Below are 11829 nucleotides of genomic sequence, written 5' to 3' on the forward strand. Positions count from 1 at the left end.
CTGAGGCAGGAGAATCGCTTGAACTCAGATCTCGTTGCGGTGCGTTCCGGGTGCAGATCAGGGGCGGGGCTACATTGTCACCAGGAGCTCTGCCACTGCCGGCAGTGGGAAACAGCCCAGGCCATGTGAGAAAGTGGGGGTGTAGGCAGACCTAAAGGTTCCATCTCGTATCACAGTGGTATGATCTCGGCTCACTGCAACCTCTGCCTCCCAGGTTCAAGGGATTCTCCCACCTCAGCCTCCCAGATGGCTAGAGATTACTGGCCGCACCACCACAGCCTGGCTAATTTTTTGTATTTTTTTTTAGTGAGGGCGGAGTTTCACCATATTGGCCAGGCTGGTCTCGAACTACTGACCTCAGGTGATCCGCCCGCCTCAGTCTCCCAAAATGCTGGGATTATAGGCGTGAGTCACTGTGCCCAGCTCTAATTTTTGTAATTTTTGTAGAGACAGGGTTTCACTGTGTTGCCCAGGCTGGTCTTGAACTCCTGGGCTCAAATGATCTTCCTGTCTCAGCCTTCCAAAGTGCTAGGATTACAGCACCCGACCTTGTATCATTTCAATTAATTTAAAATTAATCACGAGTAGCCACATGAGACTAGCAGCCACTAGACAGCACAGACAGCCCTGGGTGCTCACCAAGGACCTCGGGAAGGCACCCCTATGCTGGCTGGAGCCTGGCGTCCAGGGCCGACCCATCTCTCAACACCGATGGGCATGAGCATTCCTTACCCCAGGGCTCTGAGCACCTCAGAGTGGTGGGTTGTGCCACCTTGGCAGCCCCCATCCCCTGGGAGGCTGGGACACCCTTTCCTCAGTGGACAGATAGGGAGACCCAAGCCCAGAGAGGGAAAGTAACTAACTCAGGGTCACACAGCAGGGGTAAGAGTAGCAACTTGGGCTGCTGGACTCACCACAATAATTCAGAAGGTGGGTGAGCCCAGAGAGTCGCTTTGGCTTGGAGCATGTAGGTCATTTTCAGGTAATAAAGCACTTCCCCTAAGCCTCCAAATAAGGACCTTATTTTAGATAAAATCCCCCACAAGGGTCCTGGGGAAATTCCTGTTTCATAGGTAAGGAAACAGAGGTTGAGCGTTCAGACACTGGAGTCAGACGTGGGGACACTCTGAGCTTCCGGGCTTACTCTGGGAAGGCAGCACCTAACTTTGAACCTCAAGCCCTCAACCCCCTCCTCATCAATGAAAGCCCAAAACGACATGGCTTCACGGGATTGCTAGGGCTGTACATAGCCTCAGTGTGGGGCAAGTGGCAGCGCTCAGCGACCACGGGGTCACCTCTGCTCTGGCTATTAGGAGGTGCGGGTGCCACTGCTGGAGGCAGGGTTGAGACACAGCTGCTGTCTCCACAAGAGGAAGAGGATAACCAGTCATGAGGCGAGTGTGTGCAGGGTGAGGGGGTGGGGGTGGGGTTGTCGCTGTGGCAGGTTCCAGAGCTGGCTGGGATTCCCAATCACTGTTGCTCTTGGGCTCCAGGTGAGGTCTTCATCTGGGAGTCTCAGTTTCCCTGCCCGAGACTGGCAGACTGCAGGTGCCTCCCGGGGGGTTTGGGCAGGACCCTCGGACCCTTCTCTGGGCTGACGATTGGGTATGATCAACGGGAAGGGGCTTCTTGGGCCTGCTCCCTCCCTGCCTTCTGTCACCCAGGCTGTAAAGATGACAGAGGGCTGGAGCGGCTCTCCAGGCTGGGGCCTGGCCTGTCACAGCGCCAGCGCCCTGTGACTTATGGGCCGCAAGAAGCTGTGATTTATACAACACGAGGCAGAGCTCCTGGGCCCGTGAGTTCCCTTCTGTGATGAAGTGCCTCGCAGAAGACGCAGCCGCTTAGCTGATGCGGGGGGGCCCCCGAGCCCATCCATCTCCCTCTCTCCCCAGGAGGCTCGGCGGCGTTTTGCTGAACTGGCTGAACACCGCGGCATCTGTTACTCTCTCCAGAAACCATCAAAGAGCTGAACTTGTCCCTGAAAGGCAGCTCAGAGGGCAGGAAGGGGAGACCCACCCAGGCCAGCTGAGGCAGCTTCAGGACGCTCAGGGGGCAGCACTTGGTAGCACACCTGGCACAGGGAGGAGGCTCGGAGCAAGCTTGTCTCTCCTGGAGTGACGGCCCGGAGTGCAAACATACCCGCCTCCAGTGGGTGCTAGCCCAAGTGTGAGCTTTATTGGCTCATTAGCCCGCACGGCATCAGCCCCGTTTTACAGATGAGAAAAGTGAGGGTCAGGAACGTGCAATGGCCCACCCAAGGCACTCTCCACTGAGTGGCAGAACCACAAGGGAAGCACAGCCCTGACTCCACCCCGGTCTGTTCAGCGCCGGCCCCGCCTCCAGAGAAGCAAGCTGGTGCTAATAACTCCGCCCCCCCGTGGAAGCGGCGCCCAGAAGCCCCGCTGGATCCTCGCCGCCTCGCCTTTCGGTGATAGCTGTTGTCAGGGCTTCCCTTTAGGTGGGCGAAAATATCTATTTACTCGGCAATGGAGCAATTTCCCAAGCGAGTCTCTAACTAGCTAAGTGCCTGGTCCTGCCTCCGTCGCAGGGAAGCCGCCCACTGTGAAACACGAGCCACACCGCAGGGAAATGTTGAAGCAGCACCCGCACCCGCCGCACACCGATCACTTTCTGCGGGAGCGGCGGGGCGGGGGCGTTCTGGGTGATTCTGCACCCCGGTCCAGCATGGCGCATGTCCCAGGAGCCTGGCCACACCCAGTGAGGCGGAACAGGGCTGGAACCTGGACCACTGTGCAGGCTGTCCCTGCACTGAGTAAGCCGGTTTAAATGGACGAGGTCGTGACCCACTCGGTCCGGGGTAGGTCAACAGGGCACCCACACCCTCTCAACCATGCAGGAGACCCTGGGGGAAGAAGGCTGGTTTGGACCAAGGTCTCAGGCAGGGGCATGGTCTGGCCCCTTCATCTTGGGCATGCAGGGCTGTTCCATGGGGATCCTCGCAGAGTAGGGTGCACAGTGCCGGTGTGAGCCCACAGGGACAGTACGGAGGAGGGGGAGGAGCAGGCCCCCCTCAGCCTTTGCCCCCACCAATGCTGATAATGGTGGGGCCGGCAGGGCTTCGGCCCTGGCTGGTGGGGCACCTTGGGGTGGGTTCTTCCAGCGTGGAGATGACCTTGGGCAGGGGCTGCAGGTTCCATTCACCCTGCAAGGAAGGGAGCAGGAGGTAAACTGAGGCTGGAGGGGCAAGATGGGTGGCTGCTTCCCCAGCCACTTCCCAGCCGCCTCTTGGGTTCTTGCCCTCAAACTCAGCTTGTCCCAAACTGAACTCACTCTTCTCCCCCAAGTTGCTTTTTGGGGGTCCTCACCTCAGTAAATGCCCCCTCCCCTGGCTTCCCATTCACCTAGTCAGGAACCTGGGAGTCATCCAGGCCTCTCCCTGCCTCCGTCCGCACCCAATGGAATCATTCACCCTAATGTAGCAACCAGAGCCCCTGGCTGCAGGCTCTGATATTTTTTAACCATCTCTTTCCCTCAAGGCTGCATCAAATGCCAAGTTTTCAACCCCATCAGACGTCCGCCCCAAACTATTCTCGGGAAGCCAGTATTAGCCCTTCCTTCCCTTGGTGCTGAGGACGTTTGACTTAGCAATTAATCCAGCTGCCAGATGCCTCCGGGAAGCATCTTCCTGGATCTCCAGGCTGCGGCACCGTACACGACTAACTCCGCATAGACCCTGGGCTCCTGACCGCAGCCCGCTGGGCTCGGGATAAATTAGATGCCTTCGAATGCCAGTGGGTCTCAGACAAGAAGAAAAAAACCAGCTCGCAGCTGCAAACTGGTTCATTTCTCACCTTCCCCTCCCCAGCGCTTTATTTAAAGGTGCAGGGGGCAGGTTAGTGCGCCCTGCTCACACCACCAGCATTTGGCATTTGGCACCAGTGTGGAGGTGTCACCCGGAAAGGGTGGCTGCCCTCCCTCCCTGGCCTCTCTCTCTCTCCTCTCTCTGTTGGCTGTCTAGGCCTGTGTGTCACCACCTGGCACTTGCTCTAATTATCTTGTGCGAGTGCTTTTGCCAGCAGTTTGGAGTGCAGGCCCATCACCCCTCACTGGGATCCCCCATGAGGCCTGCCCGACTGTGTGTCCCACCCACGCCCGTGGCAGCGCACCGGGAAGCGGACAGCTGAGGACTTGTTGCAGTGCATGGAGATGGGCGCGAAGTCGTACAGGGCCTTCAGTACTTCGCGGTTGAAGGAGTTCCAGGGAACAGAGGCGAACTGCTGAGACACGGACGCCTGAGGGCAGGTGCAGACCTCCTCATTGTTGAACCTGGTGGGGACAAGGAACAGCCAGGCTGGGGAGCAGCCGATGGGCAGGGACCCCAGTGGGCACCAGTGACACCTCCCTGCAGGTCTGGTCCTGTCCCTGGGGAGACCCTCCTGCTGCCTCCTCCCCAGCCCCGCTGCCTCCGCCAGGCCGTCCCAGATACTGCCTTCACCAGCAACGGCTTCACCTCTCCTGTCACCTTGGCGGGTGGGTGCTCCGGGCTGGGTTGAGGAGACTCTCAAGCCAAATCCAGACTCAGTAGGAAATGAGTGAGGGGAGGGGTGAGTGATGCGGCCACAGGTCTCTGCTCCTAGAACTTAGCCTGGACTCCTCCAATCTGCCCAGCTGCCCGACAGGCCCAGAGGTTCTGTGTCGGGGCTTCCTGGGGGCAGGGAGCTTGTGCAGGGAGCCCTCACCTGTTGATGAGGTGGAAGTACTTCTGCAGGAAGCCGGCGTTCACAGCGCTCTTGCAGAGCTCCAGCTGCGTCTGGGGGTAGTAGTGCACATAGTTGACACACATCTCCTCCAGGATCCCAAAGCCGCCCTGCAAGTTGGAGAAGACCCATCAGCCCCGGGCCGTGCCACGCAGACGTTGCCGTCCAGCAGCTTTCGCCCCATCCACGTGTTCACTGCGTCCACTTGTCTGTTCACTGCACCATGCCAGGCATGCTCTGGGGAACTAAGTCCCTGCCCTCACGGAATTGCCACCACTGGCAGGAGAAACAGGCAGCGAGTGAGTTAACCAGGACATTCCTCTCAGGTGCCGATGATGCTGTGAAGAAAAATGAAACGGAACAAGCGGATGGGGTGTTATTGTGCCCATTTTATGGGTACAGAAACTGAGTCTCAGAGCAGGCAAGGGGACGCCCCATGGTGGCCACAGCATTGTTGGCACAGCCTGAGTGGACCCAGCCTCCCGGCCGTTGTCTGGAAGCTGTCCCCATGACCTCCAGCGAGAGCCTGGAGCCAAGCACTGCAAGGGAGGCCCTTTCCACTGCAGCCCCACGTTGTCCACCAGTCATTTCTCGAATGCGGCTCTGAGGGGAGCAGGGACTCTAGAAGACAGGACCGTGACTAGAGATCGCAACAACCTCCAGCCTCTCAGGGCAACCCTACGGCCTGCCATCGCATGGGAGGGGCAGGGCAGGCACCCTCTGAGTCCCCACTGCCAACGTTAAGCCCCTAGCTGGGTTGCTGCTCTTGGAGCTGGTGACTGTGGAGCCTCAGCCACGGGAGGAAGAAGAACGCCGGCAGCTTGGAGGAGCTGGGGCTGGAGAGAGCAAAGCTCCCCCGGCAGCAGCTCAGGTCCCAGAAGGTCAGGGGCCAGGACATGACGCCCTGGCCACCCTTGCTCGTCCAGGCTCCCCACTGTTTGTGAAGCTGCTGTGGGCCTGGGGATTTCATCTGGCTAGTGGGGAAGAAAGGCAATCGTCGCTCTACGGCAGAACAAAGGGACTGGGAAAAGCTCGGTGTGGCGCTTTCACCAGCTGCCGCCCCCTCCTCCCATGCAGACAAAGAGCATGGGGCAGTTCTGCCCAGAGACCAAACCTGGCGCCTGTTGGCCAGGACGGGGCTTTGCCAGCATTGTTCTCTGGGCTGGAATCCTCCTTTCCCAGCTTTTCTCATCCATCTCGCCCGCGTCAGATCGGGCAGATAGGCCTCCTGTGTGAGTTCCCGTCCCTCCCCACCCTCCGCCGCAGCAGACATCAAAAGGGAACTGAGTCCGACCCTGTGCAGGATCTGTTCTCCTTTTTCACCTGGGGAAGGAAATCGAATTTCAAAGGCCGCTGTCTCTTGGATCAGCAGGTGAGGAGCTGTCAGAGCATGAGAAGCTCAGATCCACCTGGGAAGCTGCCCTCCCCTTTGATCCCGCCTGGTGCTGTGATGTAGCCACCGCCAAGAGGAGGGCATGGGCCAGGGACGCCACAGAACTGCCCGCTGGGACACTGGCACTGAGGGCCTCGACCTGAAGAACGGGCATCTGAGATGTCAGTGGTGCTCACCAGGGCTGGCAGCCCTAAATGCCCGGGGACGTGGCATCGGTTCTGCCGCCATGAAGCCAGGTTGGGCAGGGAATATGCAGTCTCCTGGCTGGATACCCAGCAAGACCCTCCCGTCCCTGACCCTGGCACTGTGCCTGCAGAATGGGGCGATGCTGGGGTCCTGCCTGGGGTGCTCCACTTGCAGAGCCCTGTGTCTGCGAGCTCACTCAGTCACTGCACAGGTGCTCAGCCGAGAGGTGGCACAGTTGGGGTTAGCACCTGCCCCCATACCAGCCCTGCCTCCTGTTCGCTGTGTGGCCTGAGTGGCTGGACCTCACTGTGTCTCCTGGTGGGATCTGCTCAGAGGTCTCAGCAAGGCTTGGTGTGATTAGGATGAGTTATTAGAGCAGTGCTGAGCTGTGGCCAGCGCCCGACATCAGCCACTGCCGTGATATACTGAGCACCTCCCTCTAGAGAGAATAAAGGACTGGCAAAGCTCTCCCACCCCCCAACCCTGAATCTGTGATCAGGGACCTAGGGCAATTGTCACCTGAAATCCAAGGGAGACAGGAAGGGTGTGGTAAGAACCGTGAGGCACAAGGCCCTGGGTCAAATCCCAGCTCAGCCATCTTTCAGCTGTGTGACTTTGGTCAAGTGCCTGCCCTCTCTGAGCCTTTATGTCTCACCTGTGAAAATACAAACACTGGCTGGGTGCTGTGACTCATGCCTGTAATCCCAGCATGAGGGATTACATGAGGAGCTCAAGACCAGCCTGGCCAACAGGGTGAAACCCCGTCTCTACTAAAAATACAAAAATTAGCTGGGTGTGGTGGTGCGCGCCTATAATCCCAGCTACTTGGGAGGCTGAGGCAGAGAATCACTTGAACCTGGGAGGCGGAGGTTGCAGTGAGCTGAGATCGCACCACTGCATGCCAGCCTGGGCAACAGAGTGAGACTCCGTCTCAAAATATATATACATACATACATACATTATATATATATAAGAAATACAAACACTCCTACCTTGGAGACTGGTGTGAAAACTAAATGAGAGGCAGAGACCACGCAGATGCCCATCAGTGGATGAATGGAGACTCAAACCGTGGTCCCTCCATACAATGGGATGTTATTCATCCGTGAAAAGGAATGAGGTACTGACCCACGCTAAAACATGGAGAAACCTCGAAGTCATCATGCTATGAAAAAAGCCAGACACGAAAGGCCACGTATCGTGTGACTCTAGTCACATGAAGTGTCCAGAATAGGAGAGTCCACAGAGACAGAAAATAGATCAGTTGCCAGGCTGAGCGGGGAGGGGAATGAGGACCGGCTGCTTAAGGGATATGGGGTTTCCTTTGGGGGTGATGAAAATGTTCTAAAATTTACCATGACGATGGGTTGCATGGATCTGTGAATTTACAAAAAACCATACAATTGCACACTTTAAATGAGTGAATGGTATGGCATGTGAATTACATCTCAGTAAAGCTGTTTAAAAAGAAACATAAATAGGCCGGACACGGTGGCTCACACCTGTAATCCCAGCACTTTGGGAGGCCGAAGGGGGTGGATCACAAGGTCAGGAGTTCGAGACCAGCTTGGCCAACATGGTGAAAATCCGTCACTACTAAAAATACAAAAATTAGCTGGGCGTGGTGGTGTGTAGTCCCAGCTATTTGGGAGGCTGAGGCAGGAGAATCGCTTGAAGCCGGGAGGTGGAGGTTGCAGGGAGGTGGAGGGTGTAGTGAGCTGAGATCGTGCCACTGCACTCCAGCCTGGGCAACAGAGCGAGACTCTGTCTCAGAAAAAATAAAAATAAAAAGAAGAAAACCATGGCAGTCTGGGCTCAGTAAATATCAGGTGAATCTACATTGGATTAAAACACAAAGAATAGGGCTGTGACATGGACCCAAGTTCCTGGCACTGAGGGGTGTCCGGGTAAGCTGTAACCCAGGTCTGCTGCACTCTGAGCCACACCATTCACAGGATAATTATTGGAGCCCACCATGGATACCGAGGGAGCTGGCATGGATCCACTGGCAGGGCGGCCCGTGTGCCAGGACAGCCCTGGCTTGTGCCCGGGACCCAGGTAATTGTGAACAGCACCCCCTTTGGCTCCCGGAAGCAGCCCTGCTGCGTGGTGCCTCACGTGGCTGCCCGTGTCCTGGTGCTGCCTGCACACCCAGCCTTCAAAACAGATCTCCCCAGTGCAGATTCTCCTTGAACTGTCTGCAGTCCAGCCAAAATGCATCCTCAGCTGACGCTCACACTGCCTGACCCCTCCCCATGTCTCCATCCTCTCCTCCTCTCCTTTCCGTCCTGAGAATGTTCCTGGTCCTCTGGGCCTTCCCGCACACAGCCCCTGCATGGAGCCTTCCTCCACCTCCTCCCCTCTCCCCTGGGCTCCATGTGACAGCCACATCCCTGACGAGGCCCTCCCAGGTCCCTGCACCTCTGGCTCCTCAACCTGGTTTTGAAAGTTTCTTTTTTATAATTTTGCTTGTTGTTAGCAGCAGGTGCTCCAGGCCCGTCTCTCCGGTGCACCTGGAGCTCCACGGGGCAGAGATCAACCTCTTGTCCTACAGCTTCTCCCCACACCAGCCCCGGGTGCTGAGAAGTTTCTTGGTGTGAGTGCTTCTCAACCGTGAGCAGGGGTCAACATCCCCTGGGAGCTTGTTAAAACATGGATTTCCCAGTGCCACCGCCCATGTCTCTGACTCAGTGGGCCTGGGGTGGTACCCAGCAGGTTGCATTTATCCCAAGCTCCCTGGTGATGCTGCCACTGCGGGTTCAGGGAGCAGGTGCTGAGAACGACTGGCTTATTGAGGGGATGAGCCCATGTCCTAAGTGAGGAGTCAAGACCTGTCCTCCTTCCTCAGACAGCCCAGGCTAAACACTCTCCCTGGGCAGGTGAAAGGGGAAGCGGGGGTGACTTACCACTGTGGCCAGCTCCCGGTCTTCCGTGTTGTACGTGCAGGACGTGATAAGCACATCTCCCTGAGGAAAAGCCAACGTGACCTGGCGTTGGCAGGCACTCGAGGCCTCGCCGCCATGGGACCACGCCACTGTGTGGGCCACAGCACCTCTGGGGTACAGTCCCTGTCATCCACTACAAGGAGCCCAGCAGATTCATGCGCAAAGGTCACAGGCTGAGTGTCCCCAGGAAGTTATAAACCATCAGCTCCTGTGACCCAGTGGGTCACAACAGGGTCCAGGCCAGTGGGGGTGCAGGCGGGTGGGTCATGACACATCTCAAGGAACTTGGGCAAGTCCCCACTGAGGCCTGAGCTTGGCCTTCTGTGGGATCAGGGCTCCACTGCCTGCCTTAGCGCCCTCATCTCCTCCAAACGCTCTCGGGTTTGTGGTCGGCCCGTCAGGCTGAGGATACGCGTCCCCTGGGAGTGTCCTGTCTGCTCCCCCACTTCCGATGTCCCTCCATGAACTCCCAAGTGAGTCTCCTCATGAGGCAACCCAACCCTGAGCCACCCACAGGCACCCTCCCCCTGCCCTGGACGGCTCTCCCCTCCCCCCATCACTTTCTCTGTCCCTCTCCGTCTGGCGGCACCCCCAGCCCTCCCAGCCACCCCAGCTGGTGGCGGCGACTGGGACTACTGCCTGCCTGCTGGGCACTCACCCGATGGACCGACACCATCTTCTTCAACATGCGGATCTCCTGGGGCAAGCAGAGCCGAGGGGTTGGGGGAGAGGAGATCTCAGAGAGCTGCAGACCAGACCCCCGGCCACTGTGTCCTCCCTCAGGCCTCCCTGATCTCTGGGGGTGTCCGTTTTGCCCCAGCCTCTACAGTGGAAACCAGGGCCGGCTAAGTGTGGCTTCTGGCCAGGGAGGGCGTTAGATTCAAACCAGAAGGTGGTTAATCCAAGACCAAGACAGATGTGACCAGAGGGCTGCTCGGGTCTCCCGAATCCCACCACCATCTGCCATGTGCCAGAGACCCTCTCTACAATCAGACACCCAAGCGGGGAGCACAGGCCACATGGTGGGGGGCTGGCCCAGGAGAAAGAAGCCAGCCTGGGGCCATCCCTATGGTATCAGGAGACAGTAGGCTCAGCAGGTCGCGTGGGGGCAGGGCGTGGGGGCGGGGCGGGGGTGGGGGTGGGGCACAGGCTCCTACCTGGAAGTGAGGGCTGTAGTGATTGTCCTGATTCACGATCTCCCACTCCCGGCCATCCCGGGCCAGCACTGTGACCACCTTTCTCCCGGTCAGGTGTGTGTGGAGCTGAGAGGCGAAGATGTGGATCCCGGAGGGAGGCAGTGCCTGTGGGGTCGGGGGGCTGCAGCGTCAGGGCCTGACCTCCGAAGGGACCCTCCCGTCCATGGCCAGAACCCAGCAGGGAGCAGCCACCCTGGGCAGTTTGCTTTCCTGGACACTTGCATTTTCCAGGTCTTTCTCCCCGACCAGGTTAGAGCCACCATCAGAAACCTCACAGGGAGGAGCGAGGTGGCCGCAACAGCCCCCCACTCCCGCTCAGGAGCGACTTTCTTTCCAAGTCCTTCGTCCTCTCCTGAGCCCTCGAAGCCTGACACGTTCATCTTCACTCAGTCAACAGGCCTTTAAGGCAAACCCCTTGTGGACAGGGTGAGGCAAAGCCACTAAGCTGAGCAGCGCATGGCCTCTGTGCTCAAGGGCTTGCCGTCCGGGGCAAAGCAAGTGGCGGAAGGCGGTACTTGGCAGGTCCCCTACGTGCTGGGCCGGGCAGGCCCTTCAGCTGCCCTGTGGTGTGGCTTCCTTTCAGCTTCAAAGCAGCCAAGGCTGCGTTCTCCTTGATGAGCACAAGGCTGTGCTCATCATCGCCCCGTGCTACAGCTGGGAGCTGTGGCTACAACTGGAAGGTGGTCATCCGGGACTAAGATGGATATGACCATGGGGTGCTGCAGCTGGACACTCTGAGGCTACAGGCCGGCCTCACAGAAAAGATGGCAGCCCTCACGCCAAGAGGTCTCATGCCATCACTGAGGCCTGAGAGAATCTTCCAGAGAATGAAAGTTTTCTCAAACCTAATGCTTTTTTTAGATAGAAAATGTGTTTCCATGCCGGGCATGGTGGCTCACGCCTGTACTCCTAGCACTTTGGGAGGCTGAGGCACATGGATCATTTGAGTTAAGGTGTTTGAGAATAGCCTGACCAACATGGTAAAACCCTGCCTCTACTAAAAATACAAAAATTGGGCCGGGAGTGGTCCAATAATACAAAAATTACAGGCTCAAGCCTGTAATCCCACCACTTTGGGAGGCTGAGACGGGCGGATCACGAGGTCAGGAGATCGAGACCATCCTGGCTAATAACACAGTGAAACCCCGTCTCTACTAAAAAAATACGAAAAACTAGCCGGGTGAAGTGGCGGGCGCCTGTAGTCCCAGCTACTCGGGAGGCTGAGGCAGGAGAATGGCGTGAACCCGGGAGGCGGAGCTTGCAGTGAGCTGAGATCCGGCCACTGCACTCCAGCCTGGGCAACAGAGCAAGACTCTGTCTCTAAAAAACAAAACACAAGCCAGGTGCAGTGGCTCAAGCCTGTAATCCCAGCACTTTGGGAGGCCAAGACG

The 11829-nt window shown here is 57.8% G+C and overlaps 2 protein-coding genes across 5 annotated transcripts in view; one reads left to right on the top strand and one right to left on the bottom strand.

The window, feature by feature from the left end:
• The window catches only part of SARDH (sarcosine dehydrogenase), an 85085-nt gene extending 77368 nt beyond the window's left edge, over positions 1-7717 (top strand). For 2 of the 4 annotated variants that reach the window (XM_017949509.3, XM_031662419.1), the window contains one exon: positions 1893-7717. The gene's annotated coding sequence lies outside the window, so the exon portion shown is untranslated. The remainder of the gene's footprint in view (positions 1-1892) is intronic. The other 2 variants (XM_031662421.1, XM_017949506.3) reach the window with 2 other exon arrangements.
• LOC116273396 (dopamine beta-hydroxylase-like) lies at positions 2637-10818 on the bottom strand. The gene is made up of 7 exons (XM_031662418.1): positions 10714-10818; positions 10400-10543; positions 9901-9939; positions 9204-9263; positions 4701-4828; positions 4128-4287; positions 2637-3163 (listed from the first exon to the last, which is right to left on the bottom strand). The coding sequence occupies exons 1-7, from the start codon at positions 10816-10818 to the stop codon at positions 3032-3034; spliced, it is 768 nt and encodes a 255-aa protein (XP_031518278.1). The 3' UTR covers positions 2637-3031.
• Positions 10819-11829: the final 1011 nt, after the last annotated feature.

Source organism: Papio anubis, unplaced genomic scaffold (genome assembly GCF_008728515.1).
Source record: "Papio anubis isolate 15944 unplaced genomic scaffold, Panubis1.0 scaffold64, whole genome shotgun sequence".
NCBI classification, from domain to species: Eukaryota; Metazoa; Chordata; class Mammalia; order Primates; family Cercopithecidae; genus Papio; species Papio anubis.